The following is a 23713-nucleotide window of genomic DNA, read 5'->3' on the forward strand; positions in this document are numbered from 1 at the left end:
GAAAGTGGAAAGATTACTTAATTGTGATATTTCGTGATGTTTTAATATTAATTATACGTATGTAATGTAATATTAATGACAAACAGATTTCTTGTAGAAGCATAAAGAATAAAAATAAAAATAATAATTTCTCAATAAAAATATAATCGCTTATCATATCAATATATTTATATGTTAATCTCAATTATTGTTGTTAAGAGCTCTCGCATAGCACTTTTTACCATTTGTTATATCATGTCATGTTTGAGCGTGCAAAAAATGTTAGCTCTATGATTAGTCAACTTTAATCGCTAATAATTTAAAAACTATTATAGCCTTGACATTTTCGTATTAGGTTAGATTTTGTCTTATTTTTAAGTTAAGAATGTTATAAAAATTTCGGTCACGAATTGTGGGACACCCTGTATATACGCAATGCATACGCACATACAGACACCGTGTACATACACACAGATGCAAAATGAGGGCGCTACCTTCGCACGATTGTTCCCTTCTTTCCTTTCTTCAGTAGCCGTTTTTCAGTCGGAGAAACGTGCGTACCATCACACGCAGCACGAAACATCATTGCGACTTGCAACATCTTTAACCGTGCTTCGCTGTCGCTCGTCTGTTTGGACGCTGCGGGCAGATGCCCTGTGCGCGCTCTTATTGGTTGTCACGCGCGTTTGTACAATCGGCTCGACATTTACCGCAAGATTCAATCTTTCCTCCTATTCCGCTATCGCAGCTACATCGTCAACAGGGTTTCCGTGCACTATATACTCAGCCAATTTTATTACGACTGATTGACCGCCCACCATAGAAGACGAAACTCGTTGGTTCGATGCCATTAACCTCGCTGATCTCTACTTATCTATCTACCTGCCTAGCAGCAGCACCGTCCATAACACGGCAAAAGCGACAGACCAGCGCGAATGTAGCGCCGCCGCCATCAACGACCTCCATCGCAACGAGGTGCGCTATTCCGTTCGCCACTAGCCACGGAGAAATGCCCGTAGGTTCGAGATCGATCAGTCCAAGTTTCTGTACAAGTATGGAGGTATTATCGCCATCGAACCAGTAACGCGAACGAGTCGGCCGTTCTAGTACACGTTGTCTATTATCGCTGTGCAAGAGTGGGCATTGTATTTCACGCTCACGTCGGTCAGCTGCTGCTGTTGCTGCCTACATTAGGCTGTTGGTGTACTAGTCACTTTGCGACTAGCGCCGTGACTGTGACCGCGATTGTGATATTTCTATCGGATTGTGTCGCGCGGACTTGTGTGGACGATGGAGCTACGTGTTGGTAACAAGTACCGGCTAGGAAGGAAAATCGGGAGCGGTTCCTTTGGCGACATTTACCTAGGTAAACTTTTCTCCCTCTCCCTCTCCCTCTCCCCCTCCCCCTCTTTTTATCGTTTATCCGTTGTGCTGCCCGCGCGGGTTTCTCGTCAAGCTCGCCACTTGATGTCATCGGTCCCTCTTCCCTTCACTTTTACTAAAATTTTTTTCATCGATACAGTAAATTTCGAGTATTCCACGTAAAACCGCGCGCCAACTTATATATTATTTCCACTTCTCTTTCTCCTCTTATTCCGTTATTCTCGTCTTTTCTTTCTCTACTCATCTTTTTTGTCTTTTTTTTTTTCTTTTTCTTTTGTATTCGTGTTCGTGCGTGCGTGCTTGCGTGCGTGCGCTGTGATGCGCGTGCGAAGTGTGCGTGCGGCATATGCATTTGTGAGAGAAATGCATCTATATTCACGTGCCCAGATATATCTTTTATTTATCTTTTTGGACCTATTCTATTTGTAGGTACCAATATTTCTACCGGCGAGGAAGTCGCTATCAAGTTAGAATGTATAAAAACACGACATCCACAATTGCACATAGAATCCAAGTTTTACAAAATGATGCAAGGAGGTGGTAAGTAGATCAATATTTCTGTACATATCAGTTGAATTGTTTATTCTATGTGGAGAACCATATTCTTGTAATTTATTCGACACCTGATCCAATATCTTTTCTTTTACACCAATATGACGTGTATATTGTACCCCTGATATCTTGTTTGTGCTTTCCTAATGTTAACATATCAAAATAAAAATTTTAACAACTTTATAATAAAAGTTATTCAATCAGGAAAACAAGTATTTCATTATTATAACAGTCAGCAAAAATTGACTACAAACATAATTTCTTATAAAAAAATTATATAAACAAAATTTATTCTTTCTTGAAATACATAATTGTTAAGTTTTGTCTCCAAAAGATTCATTATATAATTTTGTTGTCTTAGCAATTAAATATCTACTATAATTATTTAATTACACTAATATATATATATATATATATATATATATATATATATATATAATGACACTGATATAGTTTCATAATTTTTATAAAAGGAAATATTCTGACATGATTACTTTAATTAATTTAATTCTTATAACTTATATTCTTTAAATTTAATTTCTTAATTATTAAGATATAATAGTATAATAATGTTTTTAATATTTCAGTTGGAATACCAACCATAAAATGGTGTGGTTCGGAAGGTGACTATAATGTGATGGTGATGGAGTTACTCGGACCATCACTAGAAGACTTATTTAATTTTTGTTCAAGACGTTTTTCTCTGAAAACAGTTCTGCTCCTTGCCGATCAATTGGTAAATATTCTTTTTGCTTTATTTGCTTTATGAGTATGAATAACAAATCAATGAAACTGTTCATGTCAAAGAAAATATTACTATTAGAATAATATATCATGTTTCTAGAATTTTTATATTGTTTTTAATTGCTATTATTATATGATAAATTTAATAGATATTTTAATAATTCAATAATTAATAAAAATGCTTTTTATTTTGTTAGAATCTTATATAATTATTTCATTACATATATTATTCAGAGTAAGACAATATTCCATTTATGTTATACTCAGTTATATCCTGAGATAAAAAATTGAACAAATAATTTTTATTTTATTACATGAATTAAACATAGTACACATAACTTTAGTGTATATGTAGATGTATTAGGGTATTCACCAAATGCTTTGATTATGTTTAAAGTTCATGTTATGTGATTATATCCAAGTATTTATTACGCAGGCTTTATTTTGCAGGAATAAAATATATAATACCAAATGTGTATTTTTGTCAAGAATAATTCATATTCTTGAGAAACATATATTTTTTTTAATATTAACTTGTAATTATGCTATTATTATCAAGATTTTTAATAATACATAAAATACAAATAATTATTTATTAATATATTGTATGTGCTATTAAAAATCTTGATAGTAATAACATAATTATAGGTTAATATTTTTAAAGAATATGAATTATTTCTGACAGAAATGTATATTTGGTATCATATATTTTCCTGCAAAATAAAGTAATACTTGGATATAATCACACAATATGAACTTTGAACATATATCCAAACATTTGATGAATACCCTGTACATATACACTAAATATATATATATATATATATATATATATATATATATATATATATAAAATATGTATGTACACGCGCGCGCGCGTACGTATGTATGTATGTATGTATATCCAAGATTAATGATCACATGTTTTTCAAGGATATATTCTTGATTTGATTCTAAAATAACTTTTTCTCTTGCAAAATTTAATTTTTGAATTATAAACAAGAATAGTTTACACACATTATGGATTGGATAGGAGATAGGCAAAGATGATACAATTCGTGACACAACTCTGCTGCAATCAGCTGATTGACACTTGTGTCAGATGGTGAGTTATGTCTTGCTTATCTTCGACACTCAACTTGTACAAACTATTTCTGTTTATAACTTAAAAATTAAATTTCGAACAAAGTTTTGCAACAGAAAAAATCATCTCAGAATCAAATCAGAAATATGCTTTTTGAAGGACGAGTATATGTGTGTATTCATGTACGTGTGTGCACATTTTTTAAATACTATTAAAAATGTTGATTAAAAATTAGTGATAAAGGAGACATTAGTTTTATCTTAAAAATATTGTATTTATAGATTTTGAATAAATGTGCATATTTTATAAAAAAGAACGTCTTATTAATTTAGCAGTATTACATAATAACAAATGAAATATTGAATAAACAGTTTATTTATATCTCTGTAGATGATCTTTGAAGCATGAAGCATACACACATGAAATTCAGTGTACAGTTATAATAACAGTGCTTTAATTTCTCTATTCTACAGATAAGTAGAACAGATTACATTCATAGTCGCAACTTTATTCATCGTGATATTAAGCCAGACAACTTTTTGATGGGTCTAGGAAAGAAGGGAAACCTTGTCTACATTATAGATTTTGGATTGGCTAAAAAATATCGCGATGGACGCACACACAAGCATATACCTTATCGAGAAAACAAGAATTTAACGGGAACTGCCAGGTTTATTATATTGATCATATCATAGTTATACAATATATTTGTATACATGTGTATATATACATACACATATATATATATATATATATATATGTGTGTGTGTATGTATGTATGTATGTATGTATGTATGTATGTATGTATGTATGTATGTATGTATGTATGTATGTATGTATGTATAAAATTATTTCATATAATGCATTCACTATAATAAAATAGATATGCGAGTATAAATACACACTTGGGAATTGAGCAGTCGAGACGGGATGATCTTGAATCTCTGGGTTATGTCCTCATGTACTTTAATAGAGGTAGTCTACCTTGGCAGGGATTGAAAGCGGCAACCAAGAGACAAAAGTACGAGCGTATTTCTGAGAAAAAAATGTCCACTCCTGTAGAAGAGCTTTGTAAAGGTTATCCTGGTAAGTCTTTAAAACATACATTTGTGTGTGTGTGTGTGTGTGTGTGTGTGTGTGTGTGTGTGTGTGTGTGTGTGTGTGTGTGATATGTATGTATGTTATATATATGTATGTATATATGTATATGTATATATTCATTTATATATATATATATATATATATATATATATATATATATATATATATATATATATATATACATATAAATGAGTGATTTAAAATTCCTGAATGTTGAAACTATTTAAAACAAGTTTTGTAATTTATTTTGTTCTATAAAGTTTAGATTATGAAAAATTCTTTAATTATTTACGATTATTTAAAATTACCTATATTTAACATTTTATTTTAACATTTTTTCAAGCAAAAGTTAGCTCTAAATTAGCTAGAGTCTATCATTAAAAGAATATTTATTGGTTTTGATACCTATAGCACCATATGTATTTCATAAAATCTTTATTGTATTTTTTTATTTAATATAGTAAACATTTTATTAATTGTTGCAGTGGAATTTGCATCATATTTAAGGTACTGTCGGGACTTACGCTTCGAGGAGAGACCGGATTATTCGCATCTCCGACAACTTTTTCGAACATTGTTCCATGGTCAGGGTTTTACTTATGACTATGTTTTTGACTGGAATATGCTGAAATTTGGTAATGCGAGGCAACCGACGCTACCCTCCGCGCAACAAGCACCCATGCACTCGCAACAATCTAATGCGGCATTACCTTCTGGGACCAACAATGATCAAGAACATCGATCAAGGTTAATGATTTTTTTTAAATCTTCAAAAACGGTTTTTCTGAAAAACTAGACATTAAATTCAGACATTAAACTGATGATTCTTTAGTATATCGTTTTATGTTTATAAATAACATGGGTATTTGATTGCTCTATTTTTAGCGCTTAGGACAATGAATCGAAAAATGTTGTTTCAAATAACACGAATATGCAATTTCAGCAACATCCCTTTTAGCGTTGTCTTTTTGTTTTGTTTATATATATATATATATATATCATTTAAGACAGATCTATTAAATATAGCTTTTTCAAGATTAATGATGGATTTACAGTTATTCAAATCCTATTAAAAATGCCTTACAATCTCTCATTTGGCTGATCTATTTAGCGTGTAATAATTTTTATTAATAATATATAACATACTTATAGTTTTATTTTTTATTCGTTCATTTTAAATTTAAAGTTTGTTTTTTTTTTTTTTAATTTTAGACCCTATACACGGCAATGTTTACCAAATGCGTCCGTAGCGACGGTAGGCCCGACACTTGGACCGAACGCTAGTCTGCGAGCGATCCGGCAGAAACGCGAGATGGAGACTCGTGGCGATCAGGACAATCAGGACAAGAGTGATCTTCAAGGTAAAATACAATTCTACCAACAATTCTACGCAAGCCAACAGAATTTTGCTATTGCCGAACGAAAAGCACAACACAACGTGATAGTCAGGCATTTGCAACAGCCCTCGCCTGGCTGCAATGAGACTGTCGCTGCTGCCGTCACTGCGACACGCGTGGCAAATCCATGTCAATTCAGTACATTCAAATCAACCACGCAGAGTAATAGAACGACACTGCCACCGCCGCTAGATGTAGCAACTTCTCTAGATTTAACCAGTCTCAATTTAGAACATAGTCGGGAATTAGGCTCTAATCATATCGCCGATTTAAATCCCGCGACTACGTCGCACAACTATCAGCCGACGATAAGTAGAACGCGTGAGAGGAGTCCGAACACAGCGTCCCGTCAACTCGATAAGCAGAGTTATTTTTTTCATGGGCATAAAACTGAGAAAGATGTAGATCGCGAGGTCGTGATGTTTGAGAAGTTAGAAGTAAATTATTCGAATTGTATTCAACGGATAACAGATGATAAAGATATCGCAGTTATCTCAGGTGGCTCAATGAATTATTTCGGTAGCCCGGAAGAAAAGGATTATGCTGACAATGATAAGAAGTTTAAATATCTCATGATGAGCGATATACAACATCTTACTGCAGCTTATGAAACATTTCGCGACTCGAGAAATGTGGAGTTTCTCGAGAAGGAGGGCGAGATTTTTAAAAAAAGCAGTAGCGAATTATTACAGGAAGCGTCCACTAGCAAACACAAAAATTTCTCTTTTCGTAATAAGGAAAAGACACATAGGAGCTTAGAATCGCTCGAAAAAAGTGTTGTTTTATCTGTCGCAGATTGTAAAAGTTTGGATTTTTTGCCAAAAGAACGAGAAACAAGAATTTTCTTCCATAATAAACAAAGAAGTCTCGATTCGCCACATAAGTTAACAAAAAATTCCGTCGATTTAAAAACAGTGAACAAGACGCGCAAGCGACCTAGTTTCTTTCAACGAGTCGGTAGAAGTCTGCATTTTTTACCCAGGGAGCGCGAAAAACGCCAAGATCTCTTGAAACAGGAAGAACGCCCGATTAACAGCCAGTATCCTCAGACCGATCAAGAAAAATGCGAATATTTTTTACAAAGGCATCAGAAAAACATTGATTTTTTTGAACCTTTACCAAGCGTTTTGGCTTGTCGTGCTCCCGCTCAATCTAATCTCGGTTCTTACAATGAAGTAAATACTATTATACAAAACTCCATTATTAGTCATCCCAAAAATGCGCAATTCGAAGAGAGCACATTTCGTATGACAGCGTATCCGAATAATCTTTTAAATGTGGATATCATAGAGGAAAATATCATAAGACAAAGTAATTTAAGCGTGAACGAGTCATCAATACGATCCAATAATTTTGCCAGTGCTATTGAATTGATGCAATCGAGACTAGATCCTGTAACAAGTGTTGCTACGCAGGAGACTGTGAGTGGCAATAAAGATAGCTTGGAGATTGGATACTCTATTAGTCAACTTGGTAAAGTATACTTACAGAATCTACAGCATGTAGATCGTACGGATGATTTGCAATCTCTGAAAACTGATATTGATGCAGAAAAGCGTTATATAGAATGGATAATCAGAGACGATTTAGATACACTAAGCCACGGCACGAATTCCAGCGATTCTTTTGCTTATGGTAAACCACAGGGCAATCTAGATATTCTTAAGAGTATTCTCCTCGACATTTTTGTCTGCATTTGCATTTGAAGGATAGATCTCATGAGATCTCTAAGAAACAAATGCATCTTCTTGCATCACGTACTAAGCGATCTCGTATATTTTTATGTGTAAAACTATATACTTTCGACACTTTAGAAGTAAAATATTTTTTACAAAAGGATGTAATTTTTATATTGGGTATTTTTTTCAATCTGCAGAGAGAGAGAGAGAGAGAGAGAGAGAGTTTGTGTGGATGTGTTACAAATATTATATAGTATTGTATTAAAAAAATAAATACATGTATATATGTATATTTTTTATACAATATTATATAATAATATTTATAATGAAAATATTTGTATTTTTATGAATTAGTAATACAAACAGTTATAATAAAATCTTGGCTATTTTTCAATAAATAAATAAAATTGCCGTAAATGAGGAAGAGCAACACTAAAAACAATTAGATGGATAGATGATACCTGAAGTATCTAAAGTCAGCATGAATTTTCTATGCATATATAGGGATTCAAAATAATTAATATGTCCTTCAAGGGACATATTCCTAATTATATTCCAAGATGACTTCCTTCCAAAAGTTTGTTCGGAGCTTAGTTTTTAAGTTATGAAGAGAAATAATTAGTGTATTATGCATACATCTATGTATGTATGTATGTATGTATGTACTTTCTCTATTCTGTGTCAGCTAATCGCGCTTCACGTAACACCCACATGTAACGGTGAGTTGTGCCACGCCTTTGCTTTTCTCCTGTATCCTACTTATAATACTCTAACTATTCTCTACTCTAACTATTCTCTACTCTAACTATTTCTCTTTATAATTTAAAAACTAAGCTTCGAACTTTTGCCAAAAAAAAAAAGTCGTTTCAAAATATGATTAGGAATATGTCTCTTGAAGGATATATAGGTTATTTTGAATCACCCTGTATAGCGTACATGTAATGAATACATGCATATAATGGACTTTTATATTTGTAGATTCGTGCAGTATCGTTGCATTTATTAACTCTCGAAAAGTAGTGAGATTTTAATACGCACATTGCGCATATAATATTGTAATAATGAAGTTGTCTTTGTTTCATCCTTGTTATCTAGATTTATTTTACAATAATTGAATTAAACATTGAATATTTACACACATATCAAGTTACAATAATTAATATATATTAATGCAACCGTGCGTGCGCGCGCGTGCGTGTGTGTATTTTTCTTTTTGTTTTTGGATCATTACGGACACAATTGCGATAACATTATGAAAATAAGAACAAAAGATAGAAATAAATTAAGAATAAAGAGAAAAAATAAATAAATAAAATAAAAATTTTAATTTTAATTTTTAAGAAATATTAAGATTAATTTTATAAAAATTGATTTATTTTAAATTATTTTTAACAATCATCACAATTTGTAAACCGAACGTGTCTTTTACAGTTGATGTATGATAATATATTTATTTACATATTATTTACGTATAAATTTTCCCGTTATATTTCTTCTTTTTTGTGAATATGTTAAAAGATTTTTGCAATATAATTTTTTGCATGTTTTTCCTATTGGATTATATATTCTCAGATATTATTTAGAAAAAAATTTTAGAAAAATTTATTTAAAAAAAAATTGATTTAATTTTGGGAAAATAGCAAAATGAAAAGAATGATGGATGATGCATTGTATAAACCAGAATAACATTAAGGATATATGGCTTTAATAATTTCTCATATAACTCATACAACTTATTTATTCCTGCCTTGATGATCTTTTTATTCTTTAAATTGATCCAAAGTTAAGAGACTGATAACTAATTTATCATTAAATGTTTCAAAGCTTATTTGCAGTGTTGTAGATGACTTTTATAATATAATATTTTATTTACTCTCTAAACTTTTTATTTCTTTTTTTTTCTTTATTTAATACTTGAAACTCTTTACTCTTTCCATCGTGTTAAAGTATAGAAAAATTAAGTTATATATTGAATATTTGCTGTTTTATTCTGCTTTTTATTAATCGATAAACTTATATAATATCATTATCACAATTATTTCCTGTATAAGTGTATCTTGTTATAAAAATTTGCAATGCTGTACAATCAAGATAACATAATTGACTTTTTACAGTTTCTTTTAATTTCTCATTAGTTTACATTTATTTACTGTTTATATTTATAAAATGAAAGATAAAGAAATAGAGATTAATAAATTAGCATTTTATCAATTGATTCTACATACTTGAATTATTTTTCAAGTACATAATACGTGAAAAACTATATCATATTTATTAATTAATTTATTTAATATCCATCAGTATTGTATTGAAGATACCAATTAATGATATGTAATTATTAATTTTTTAATATATTTATATATCGCGGAAGTGTAACATATATATTGAAAACAGTACACACAATCATATGCATATACATATATACACTTACACACAAGCCCTCTTTCCTCACGCACGCACATTTTTTTTTCTTTTCACGCGCACCTATATAGCCTTATATTGCTTATACACAAACAATATGAAACATTATGTCAATTATTTTTATATTTAAATAGAATTCTCGCGACTGAGTTTTTTATACCCAAAATTAAATCTGCGATTGCTATAATTTATCAAATGTTAAATATGAAACTTATGTTTTTACATCTCGTAAAAGAATGAGTATTACCTAAAATATTAGGTATATAGTTCGATATCGTACGTTGACAAAAATCATCGCGCTATTTGTTTTGATTGCATTGAACGTATTATTAATTATAATTAATATTTAAAAAGAAAATGACATTGTATTCCTTTATTTTAGTCATTGATATTTTCACCTTTTAATCAATTGTATTCCGCAACGATTACAAGGTTTTGACTAATGTGTTTACTCAATAATTAAGCGTACATAATAGTTCTCGTGAAATGGTAGTAGGAAATGACATAATTTGATGGACAGCGAATTGATAGCTTCTCATAATTCAATAACCTGATTATTTCTTTTTTTTATCTCTTTCTTTCTTTATTTCTTTTTTTTTGTTTGATTAAATGCTACATATCATATATATTATAAAAAAGCGCCTAAGACGTGAAAAGATTACCAAAGCTTAGATTGGGAAGATAAAATCTTTATCGATGACTTTGGAGGATACTTCAGTTCTCATTAAACGTAACAATTAAATAAGATTTATTGTTATTAATATTTTGTAACGATACTACCTATAACTTGTTCCTACGCATTAGATTACTATTTTTTATCCTCCGTTTTTTTCGGCTAGCCTGTCTTTATATCATATACCTATTTGTAATCAATCTTCTTTTACTGATAATATTTCATTGATAATGATGAAGATGACGATAAAGATAATGATAATAATAATGATGATGGTGATGATAATGATTATGACGATGGTGATAATGATGATAATGATGATGATCATGATGAAAAAAAATAGGAAATAAATGTTTTTCCATTCAAGGACTGGTCTCTTTTTATTTATCTCACCACATGATATTGTCAATTATCCTTGTCAAAATTATTTCTCACTTGGCTTGAATGGAAAAACCCAAAATAAATTTGAAAATTTCGACGATTCTCAAAGTATATTGGTGAAAGAGAAAGAGGAGAGAATTTACTTCTCGACTAACATTTGAATTTTGTCGCATCATTTATCTTCACGAAAAGGTGTTTTATCCTTATTTCGAGTTTTTTTCTCTGTTTTTCTTTTTTTAAATTTTTTTTATTTTAATCCACTTGCTTGTTTTCATTTTAATGATTAATTTTTCCATTTCAATTGCCAAGAGTGAAAAACTATCCATTGTTTCCCGCGTTGTCTGGTTGATGTCGAATCATTTTTAATTGTATGACATTCTTGAAAAATGAATGTGAATAAATCTAATGCATCAATCTAGCATATAAATCCTACATATAATTACAAACAAGATTTCTTGAAATTACTTTTTATTACTATTATTATTTTGGAAGATTGCAGTAGCCAAAAAATGATGATGAGATTTAATCAAATTTAAAATAATCCATAGATGTATTATTAGAAATAGAAATAGATGAAGAAATTGAATAACACGATAACATTTTTAAAAAAGAAAAAAATAGAAGAATCATTACCTTACGCGACTATAACTACGAAATCAAATATATCGTTCAAATGTTAGCAGCATGTGCGTGCGTGCGTGCAGTCAAAAGTCACCTAAAAGTATATATTATTATAAATATTTTGGATTATAACTTAATTTGTGTGAATGTATATAGAATATTTTCATTTTTCAAATGTTTGAATTTGTTTATCTTGTCATTATTATAAAGGAATACAAAATTCTGTATGTCTAAATGCAAAGAAAAATATCTTAAATTTAAATTAATAATGAAAGTAGATTCTAGCCAAGCAACTGCAATTTTGTAATATAATATTTTGTGCGAAAATACATACTTAAGTTGTTACAATTTTTGTATACAATAATTATAATAAATTGGATGTATTACATTAGCTTTCATAATTAGTCTTAGATTACAGGTTGACATATGGTGGGTACAACATACGATATATATTGTGAAAAAAGTGTGCTTTGCAATGTAACGAGTGTTCTTCTCTGTTTACGATTGCTTTTCTTTCTACATCTCATTTCTCTCTTTGGCGAGCAGTTACTGCACGATTGAATGTACTGACTAAAATATTACCGGCGTGTTGTAAGAGAATTGAATTTTTGAATTTTAAAGACATTTTAAAGATATTTTGAATGAATATTGTAATTTTTTTATGATTGCTTTTGAATTTTAATAAACCTTTGTAAAAATCTTGTTGTATGTCGAAAGATGGTAGAAAGTTGTGTGTGTGTATGTGTGTGTGTGTGTGTGTGGCGGGGGGATTTATATGCATATTCACACATACGAAAGGTACACGCCTGATGTTGAATAATTTGTAAATTATGCATTATATAAAATATTGTTATACATAGAAGTTGCATGATTTTGAAAGAATTAGTGTGTAATATATGCATACTTTTTAGATAGATAAAAGTGTTTTAACATCAACTTCATTTTTTAAAATAAAATTCATACTTGTGGATATTTTAATCGATACAATTTTTTAATCTTTTACGAAAAAGATGAATGTAAAAATGAATATAATTTTATATTACAATTTTATATTACATGCATATTTTTTTAAGCAACTATGTATTTTTTCTACACTGATAAATTTATCTCATTATTATTTCTATAAATGTATTAAAGTATCTTGCGAAAGATGAAACTTATAAAATATTTTTCGTTTTATGTCAAAAATATATTAAAATAAAACATAAAATAACTCTTTAACTAACTTAATTTTTTAGCATAACTTTATAGTTTCTAAAGAAGATTCGAAACTGCGTTGATTAATGTATTCAAAAATATGAAACTTTGTTTATAAAAACGTGCGTATATACGTACGTATATGATATCCTTGTATGATATGTAATACTAACCCTTTCATCGATCATACAATTTTTGTATTTAATAATTTTTATACAGTGCATAATTTACAAATTATTCCAGATGATTGGATATTTTGTATATAAAATAAAATTGAATATTTTGTATATTAAGTAAATATACACTTATATGTACACATCTCACACACATGCATGCCCGCGGGAGATTATAAAAGCGAGTTTTACGAAACGGTGGCAGTGTAGCAGCGAATTGATGACATAAATACACGTAGGAATATTGGCTAAATTTTTCTTGCATTTTTATGCATTATGTTTTTTCTAATGCTCTCTTTCAGCATCGGGTGCAGCTGGGCAAGAACGACGAGTCAGTATGCGGTTACATCGCAGGGATGCATTACTAGCCTCTACAGGAGAAATGCAGCCCAAGTCCAAGTGAGTTGTTATACATATAAATCCACTAAATGACTGGGTATAACTTGCTCTTTTCAAATCCGCATATATTTACAATAAATCAGTAAGTTTGCGCAGAAAATTAATTATTTCTACAAATGTTATATATAAGTATTTCGGTCATATTAATATAATATAGATAATAGGAAAGCATTAGAATTAATTAAATTCAAGATTTTTCTTGTTTTGTACATATCTGGAATGATATTAAACTAACAAGAAAAATCGCGACTTCAAACTTTTCAATTTCAATAAATTTTTATGAATATGTAGAATTCAATACATGAGTAACGATATATGTTAATGCGTATTATCATCTTTTAAAGGTAAATTTTCAACTTTAAAGCTGAAAGACTTTAAAGCGCTTCCACTTTTTCATATATAGCTCTTAAATGACAGAAAAAGATATTTAAAATTGAAATTAATAATAATAAATTATTGTCTACAAGATTATCTATAATAGAGCTATAATATTGTCCATAACATCATCTATAAATAGAAATAAAAAATTTTTTTAAGGCTTCTGAGTAGTCACCACGACCATATCGTGACGTCAGAGACAAGAAATGATACAATAAAGTTTATTACGGTAATTTTGCTAATAAAGAAATATTGGACTAAAATAACATGGTTTTAAGATATTTGTGAAAATGGGCGGCTGCTATCCTTTCTCTTTCTGATAGTTAATAAATAGCTGTAATAGGCACGTGAAATGAAGCCTGTTCAAGCAGAAAACACGATTTGACAGCTTGAAAGAAGTGGAAAAAAATGCTTTTACATGTAATATCCAAAGATAATTTTAGCTGCCATTCATTTTTACGAATCTGGTAAGTACGGAACAAGTCACATCTGCACGATTAAGACGATAATAACGGAAACAGCTGTAACAAAAAATTTCGTTGTCTTCAAATTACTTATATAAAGATGAACAAGAATGAATGAGCTTCTATTTTTCATCGCGACGATACGTTGCTACCGTCAACGCGGAGTTCTTAGCTGAGTACTCAGGAGCTTTAAAATTATTATTTATGTTACATTGTACTCGATAATTTACTATTGAATTTTGATTCTGAATATTTTTCTCTATTGTAATTTAAAAGTTATACAAAAAGGGGAAGTATCTTTTTGGCTTTGAAATCGAAAATCATACCTTTAAACAGCAATAGGGCACAAATAATGCATATTATTATTTATGTATTAAGTCATTTTATGTACCTAAGTTTATTTAAATTGAAGAGTTTGAATTTGTTAACAAAAAAGTATTCAAAAGTATCGGAACATCAGTATGAGTTTACTGATATTTCGAAATTAGATATTTAAAAATATATGTTTTTATCTTTTTTTCTTTTCTTTTTTTTCTTTCTTTTTTTTTTTTCTTTATTTAATAGTTTCTTTAGATTTTTACTTTCTTGTTTAATTTTGATGTTGATGTTTTAATATTAGCAATTATCAAAGTAAAGAGAAAATTTAAGTTAATTGATGAATTACTATAAATTTCTGATGATTTATTTTAAAATCACTTTATATATATGTAAAATATGTTGGTTCGATAAAAATTCAGAGCTTGTTATATACACTGTCGTTTTCGGTTGCATGAACGTTGTACATTTGGGAAATAATTGCATTCTAAGCTTGTTTTTTATTCTATTTATACTTGTATATTCAATTCCAGTGACTATGATACTAAATATGAAAATTTGTGATATATCAATGATATCAATGATAGTGTAAGCATAATTTTATTACATTTTCATAGTTCACCAAGTTTTATGATCATTGATGCTAAAATTGATTTTAAAATTGTTTGTGTTAAGCTAGTGCTACATTAATGCGCGATCCATAGTTTAAGATTTACAACTTATTATTATTATCTGTATAATATTTGTGAATAGTGTGAACGGGTAGATTTATCAGGTTTTATATTCATCGTTTACTAGTTATACCAATCTGCAAAGCAATTTTTTAATAGAATCAAAAAACATGAATCATGAATTGTGCATAAATTGGCATTAGTTTTATGCTTGTGCAAACGTTAGATCGTATTTTGTATATCGATACGCGTCATTTAATTGAATAGAAGCTTAATTTTGATAGGGAGATGGTGTCGCAATACCGTGGCATGATATTTTAATTAATTATGTTAATTGAGAATGTAAATAAAAAGGAAAAGAAAGAGAGAAATCATTCATCTTGTCATTTGGGAAGAATTCTGTACTGTCTTTGGAAGTAATGTGCATATTTTGCAAAACGTCTCGTCATATTATTTTTTTTTTAATGTTATATTTCTGAATAATAGTAATTCTTTGAATTACAAATAAACAATTTTCTTGCAGAAATACAAATAGATTTTTCTTTTTATTTTTTTATTTATAAACTAATTAGATTAATTTATAAACTAATTAATTTATAAACTAATTAAATTAATCACGATAATTTAAAATAACAATAAAAATTTTCGAGAAATATTTATCTTCTCCAATATTTTTGCTTTATAGGATTGTTTTTAAAATTATAAAATATAAATATCTGAAACGTAATGATTAATACCCTGTTCTTTATATATACTTTTGATATATATGTGTGAATAAATGTTAAATTAAAAATCAAAATGAGTTATATATAAGGCATTCTTTCCAAATGAAGATCAAAAATTATCATTGCTTGCTATGAAATGCATTTTGATAATAATTATTATATTATTATTTTTAATGGATGATATTAAATGTAATTAACAAACTAATATTAAAAAATGTGCAACGCAAGTTATAATTTCTATATTGAAGATTGCCTGTGTGGCTTATGTTAGTCTGGTCAACTATACAATTTTAAAATATCGCATGTAATTTCGAGACACAAATAATTTTTAATTCTCTTGATTGTTATTTAAGTTTAATCGTACTTGGAATGCCTAAGCATAGATATTACTAAAATATAATATTTTTGTAATAAATTTATAAATTTTTTAGAAAGTTTAATTTGATTTGTTTAATAAGTTCAACAAATTTAACTTGTTGATATTATGTCGATATGATACTAATATATTATATAGATATTTTATATGTTTAAAAAATATTAAATATGGAAATATTAAGATGGAAATATTAAGATAGATTAAATTATTTTTAACAAAATTTCTGAAGAAATAACAAATAGAGCGTTTTCGAAGATGCACTGTATGTTTTTCTATATGGAGAAAATATATATAGAATGTCTCAAAATTCGCGATTCAAAATACAACAAAAAGGTCTGGAAAAATTGAGTAAAAAGTTACGATTGTAAATTTTTCAAACAATAGTTCTTGAAATATAGATAATATAAGATTGTAAGTTGATCAATCATACTACTTTTAAATTGATGCTTATTGAATCGCGCATGCAATGAGCATACACTTCAGATCCTGTGAACATGTAATCACTAATGTTATTACATTAATATATAAATAAATTGGAGTAATCTAAACGTTTCTTCATAATTTATAATATTAGCGATATAATTTTGATGAATTAAATATTTTATAACGTTTATTTATTGGCATTTACATTATATTTTGCATGATAAAATATCAAGAACGCGTATATGATCTAAAGTGCATACTCACTAATACTACTGCACGCGCAACTTATGAATAAGCGTCCATCTCAAAATACTAGTATATGATAAGTAAAAGTAGTATATAATTGGCCTTTATATCTCAAAAACTATTGTTGGACATACAAATTTAAAAATAAACTGTTAATGAGTCGAAGTTTTCTTGAATCGATAATGTGAGCCACGAATTTGGAGACTCTAGTGCGTGCGTGCGTGCGTGCGTGCGTGTGTGTAATTTCAAGAAAAATTACTAGAATGTAATAAGTGACAAATATTCAATAAAGCAAGGTCTTAGGCGCCTAATAATCTCATTTTCATTTTTAATTTTGGAAATAGAGAGTAATCGATATTATCGATTTAGTAAAATACATATATAGCCATTACATTGCAAGTTTAATGAAGTCTGTTAACGATACGATTGGCAACTGGCAAGCAATTTTATATATATATATATATATATATATATATATATATATATATATATAATTGCTATTATATACACATATATATGAACTACACTACTGTTGCCAATCACAGACAACAGATTTCAACAGACTTGCAATGTGACGGTTCAAAGCTAGAACTAAATTTTTCCCTTTAATAAATCGAGGAGATAATCAAATATAATATTGATTATCTCTTTCTCTCAAAATTAAAAATGAAAATGAGATGATATGAAATAAACGCCTAAGATCTTGCCGAATATTATTTGTTACTTATTACATTCTAGTAATTTTCATTATGTTTTCTGATCTAATTCAAAATAATGCAGTGAATTAACAAGAGTCTTAAGCTTATAATTTTTAATGTTTAGGAGAAAAATATTCACTAAATAACTTCAAGAATTACATAATTATTTTTCATATTGCCTGAATTTTATGTAATTTTTTTTTAAAGAATAATACATTTTTATATTTTAATGTTAATTTAATGCTGTGCTGTGTGAGGGCATTCTCTTGTGCATGTAAATATGCACGTTTTAATGTTCTAAATTCTTTTCAAGCATCTAATATATCCATTTTGCAATCTAATTAAAGCATAAACATGCAAAGCTATTCGGTATCGAAATTCATCAAAATTCCGCTTTATGTTCTTTCGTTGACTTTTTTCAGGTAACCGAAAACTATCGCACTAATTCTAAATGACAAAAGTAGACAAAGAGGGAGCGAAATTCTCTCTTGTGCCACGGTAAAGGACGCCGATTATGAAAAATTCCAATCACACATGGAGAAAACTTTTATTGGGCGAGCCTTCTCTCTTAGTTCATTCCTCCTCATGAATTTGTAAATATATTGCCAACCAATTCGCATTTTTAAGAACCTTTTGCAAACAAGAGAATTTTACAATATTATAATTTTTAGTGAGAAATGAAAAATACAAGTAATTGTTGCAATACATTTCTTGTTTCAGTATTTATTGCAAATATTAATAAAAAAGATTAAAATATGTCTTTCTGAAGAAGAGAAATATATTCAAAGAAAGAATAAATATTTTATAATGAAATTTGTTTCTTCAGAAACTCGTTATTGACATTGATACTCTCATTAAAATTATTTTACATTTATAAAAGATTATTAATGTTATTAAATTTGTCTATTATATTATACTTACTTAACAATTGAGTTGATTATTAGATTTCACATTATGAAATTATTAATGAATTAAATAAAAAAATCATAAAAACCAAACTAAGGAGGCTGTAACGAACGAGAGGAGGAGCGCTAGAAAAGGGGAGAGAGAGGGAGGGGTAAAGAAAGAAAAACTTTTAGCTCGTTTATGTGATGAAGACGGTGGCGCGCTAATGTCGCTGTTTTGTGTGTCTTTTGTTTTGGAAGCGCCAATGCGACGTCAATCGCCCCACCCACCCTGATGGTCAGACGAGCAAGCGTACAACACAACAAGTGAATCAGCAGCATCAATAGCGGAATCATCATCATCATCGTCATCATCACTATCATCGTTATCATCATCATTATCATCATCATCATCATCATCATCATTATCTTCATCGTCATCATCGTAACCAACAGCGTCGTTTATCGGGAGCGACAACCAGCAATTACCGCTATCTGCATGATGCTTTTCTAGCTATTGCAAACCGGAAGTAAATCCGCGCGTGATATCGTGTGTATCCGAACGATAATCAATTTTTTTGTGTCGTGACGTCGTCAAGATCATGAATGATGAGATCACAGCGCTTATCGACGATAATGCCCGTAATGACATCTATGAAAGTGACAATGAAAATATTTGCGATCGTTCTATGCTAATGAACTAGAAATGAAATGAAAGAACATGGAGAAAAGAACATGTTATTTGTTCTCGCAGTACGTGTTGAAGAAATGAAAGCGTAGTGTTGTGGTGAACTCTTATATGAAACGTGACAATGAACGCAGACAATGCTTACCGCGTCTTCAAGATGCAACGACGCAGCCCTTATTACGGTATGCAGGATTCTCAGGAAATTCGATAGCGAGCCGATTCTGCTTGGATATACCGAAACTCTCTTGCGATCGGAGTGAATCTCATCTGGAAAACATTCTTCAACGGTAACGTTGAGAACGTTTAAGGATCGCCGAACCTCTTGCGTCCTTGCGCGCAGGACGACAAAACACGTAACCCACTTTTTTTTTCTTTTTCTGACGAATCATAAATGTACAGTACGCGATTTCGATGATGGATTCTCGCAGTTGTTCTAATATACAAAATAGTATAAATGTATTTTAAAAACCATTCCCAATTTCCGTAATCCATGACAAATGGTCAAATTGGCCTTTGCTTCCTCTGAATTCAATCCGCTGTTGTAATAGTATCTAAAATAACTAAATATTTCAGTACAAATAAGATAAACATGTTTATTTGATAATAATTTGTAAGCGATTATTTGTAAATCGAGTCAACAGTTTTTAACCAAGTATCAAAGTATTGTAATCCAAGATTGCGATGATATATCAAAAAGAAAATGAGAATATATTGTAATATTCCATATATATCACATATCTACACATAAATTTTCTTTTTATTGTAGCGATATACATATTCTTTTATTTGTAAGTTTGTGTATCTCTTAATTCTTGAAAGCTTGTATTTGTTTAATGTTACGTAAGTTAATTTTGAAGATTTATAGTATCTGTTAATGTAATCTGTTAATAAAATTAATTTGCCGAGATTATTATCCGATTTTGATGAGGCAGCTGCAAGAATTAACGTAATTCCGCGCTATTGTCGTATTCGCCATCGGAGTGAATACATTTGTATAAATGTAGAATATTTATATAAGTCGCAACGTGTATATAGATTGGATGCATCGATAATCGAAAAACTGACATGTGTAAAGTTATCACGAACTTTTGCATAAAATAAAAATAACGTTTTCAACAGATACAAACAAGATATAGCTCTATCTAATATCGAGAGAAACAAGTGTAAATCGCGAAGAAATGCCAGTAAGTATGATTTTGAAATAATATTTTAAAATTATGCGTATATGGCATCGCTGAAATGCAACATGGTTCATGTCCTAAACTGGAATTGCTCTAGTCGAGTTGATAATAAAATAGGCTAAAATTCGGGGAACATATATCTAAAAAAATAGCGAAAAAAATCACAAAGCTTGCATTTGAAATTCAAATGTATGAGTTATGTTTTGAGTAACGTTTCTTTCTCTTTCTTGTTCCATGAGCTGAAGTAATCTCACGTCGATTTATTACACGATGACAGGACATCGAAATCATTTTGCTAAAAAGCTGTAATTAAACGATCATACAGAACGTAGTACAACTGGCGCGCCAAGGAAGTGATGAGGAATATGTCCGGTTTTTAGGGACAATTCGTTTGGTTGTGCTAGTTAATAAGATGTAAAAAGTACAATTGCGAGTTTCCGAGCAGTATTTGTATTTTGTTAACATCGATCTGGCGTATTGTACAAGTGCGTCACGTGCGTGATGGATTATACATCGTCATAGTTTACATTACCGTTATTGTTATTTGTAATCATGCGTTTCAAGGAAATGAGAGATATATGAGTTTCATGTACCAAGCTCGGAAATGAACGCGAAAAATGAATTCGCTATTTAATAACCGACATCTCCTCACCCCGTGACAAAATCTCGTGTCCTTCCCTTTTGTACGATAATAATAACTGAGAATATAAAGGCGTGCAATTTAATTACGCCATCGGGTCTGTTCATCGGCTCTCACCGGCAATCGTTTTTCCTTATTTTTCTTTCTTTTGGCGAAATGATATTAAATTGATCTCAGCATATACGGAAAGAAAATAAATGTCGATGAACATTACCGAAGTTTCATTTTCCTAACTGTGTGTGTATATCTCATGTTTATAGAAGATGTGTGCGTGTGTATGTATGTGTGTGTGTGTGGAGGGAGGGGAAGAATGGACGTTGATTACACGTAACATTGTACGCGCAAATATGCGGAGTGGAAGAATGATGGGGAAGGAAAGAGAATAAGATGTTTGCATGCTCAAATGAGCAATGCTGAGAAATTACATTTACTTCGAAGAGCTTTCTGTATTCGTATATTGTTTGCATTAAACATAGCGATCTCATTTTGTATTTATTCACGCGTGTGACTTCGTTTAGCATTGACTGTCAAACAGCACATATAAATACGTAGGGTACGAATACGAGTCGACGAAGAGGTTCAAAGTGTCCATGTTAAAATTAAGAATTCAGCAGAGTCCATCCGTTTCCGCCTCATCACTTTTGTGTTTCTTTGTTCATCGCCCTCCCCTCACTTCGATTCTCTTCCTAATGTTACATCTTACACGATATATTGTGTAAGACGTGTTGCTTGTGAAGAAAAGTAAAGAAAACGTGATAAAAAGATACACACACACACACACACACACACACACACACAAAATACATACATATATATATATATATATATATATATGTATATATACACACAGAATATCTCATTTTATTTTTGATAGTTAAGTATTAGGAAATCAAGTGGTTTTAGAAAAAAATGTGTATCAAACAAAAAGTTGTAAGATTTTGAGGAAGTCATATGAATATGAATATGAATATGATATTGATTCACTCGTAGAGTCATTGTCGATAATTTTTTTTATCATTGCATTTTTTTAAAATAGAATTACATATTTTTTGTTACGTACGAATATAATTTTGGAAATAAAGGTATTAAGATACAGTCAATAGTATATGAGATATTTTATACTTTATTTTAACATATTTTTATATAAAATATCTTGTAAACTATATAGTGTTTTAATAAACGTATTTTTATACACGGAATAATGAAACAAATCATATGTGAAAAAGATATACAATTGTCCTAAAAAAAAATTATGCAAATGGAAATGTACAAATACATATTTTTTTCTTAAACGCAAATATGTTTCTACACAAATCGATTTCTCTCATTATTTTGTGCATAAGATTAAGATATAGATGGGTTATAAAAAAATGAATAGTTTATAAGATATTTTATATTTTACATATAAGAGAATATGACAAAATGAAGTATAGAATATCGTATAAACTACAGACTTTTTGGTAACTTATTATTACCATTATCTTATTATTATTATCCGGAGAATAACTAAAGAAACTATTATGTAACAAAAGACATATGATTCCATTTAAAAGGATGATGATAATAAAAAAATATCAACAATTGTTTCATCTACGAATGAATTTATATCATAATCATGTGGCTTCCTCAAAATCCTACAATTTTGTCTAAGAGATTTTTTTTCTAAAACTTCGTGATTTTATGATATTTAACTATCAAAAATAAAATAAGACATTCTGTGCGTGCGTGCGTGCGTGCGTGCGTGCGTGCGTGCGTGCGTGCGTGCGTGCGTGCGTGCGTGCGTGCGTGCGTGCGTGCGTGCATGCGTGCAATACCGCCATCGTGTTTTTCTGTGTATCTTTTTTCTTTTTTTTTTAGACTACTATTACTACTATTACTACTATCATATTATTACTATTATTATATTATGACTTACCATTACATCACTGCTGCTAATTATTATGTTGTATATCGTTGTATATGTTGAACTCTGAATTGCAATGATCTATTTTGAAACGAAACAATCGTTTAAAAGAACGAGGACGAAGGCAACGATCGCGTATGTTCTGTTTATTGTACACGAATTTCTTTATTTACTTTCGTAGAGGATAAGAAATGTCGAATGGTATTGACGAATCAATTAATTATTTGAAAAAATTTTAAAAATTTTTTATATCACTTTTTGTATGGAAATCCACGGAAAAAGATTTAATTTTAAACTGTTTGACGTTGTTTATTTCAAAATCGGAAAAACAAGATTA

The 23713-nt window shown here is 29.8% G+C and overlaps 1 protein-coding gene across 1 annotated transcript; it reads left to right on the forward strand.

Annotated features, from left to right (window-relative positions):
- Positions 1 to 513: 513 nt before the first annotated feature.
- Positions 514 to 11379, forward strand: LOC105428732 (uncharacterized). Its single transcript, XM_089077205.1, has 7 exons — positions 514 to 1345; positions 1792 to 1902; positions 2502 to 2650; positions 4216 to 4412; positions 4626 to 4828; positions 5329 to 5590; positions 6056 to 11379. The coding sequence occupies exons 1-7, from the start codon at positions 1270 to 1272 to the stop codon at positions 7944 to 7946; spliced, it is 2889 nt and encodes a 962-aa protein (XP_088933331.1). The 5' UTR covers positions 514 to 1269; the 3' UTR covers positions 7947 to 11379.
- The last annotated feature ends 12334 nt before the right edge of the window (positions 11380 to 23713 follow it).

This window comes from Pogonomyrmex barbatus, unplaced genomic scaffold, assembly GCF_055798465.1.
Source record: "Pogonomyrmex barbatus isolate J1 unplaced genomic scaffold, ASM5579846v1 scaffold2, whole genome shotgun sequence".
In the NCBI taxonomy this organism is placed as follows: domain Eukaryota; kingdom Metazoa; phylum Arthropoda; class Insecta; order Hymenoptera; family Formicidae; genus Pogonomyrmex; species Pogonomyrmex barbatus.

Bases quoted from the DNA above. Each gene is read 5' to 3' on its own strand.
- LOC105428732 (XM_089077205.1), top strand. From the start codon at position 1,270: ATGGAGCTACGTGTTGGTAACAAGTACCGGCTAGGAAGGAAAATCGGG. The intron at 2,651-4,215 runs GTAAATATTCTT...TCTATTCTACAG, and splicing joins TGCTCCTTGCCGATCAATTG to ATAAGTAGAACAGATTACAT. The intron at 4,413-4,625 runs GTTTATTATATT...ATAATAAAATAG, and splicing joins AATTTAACGGGAACTGCCAG to ATATGCGAGTATAAATACAC.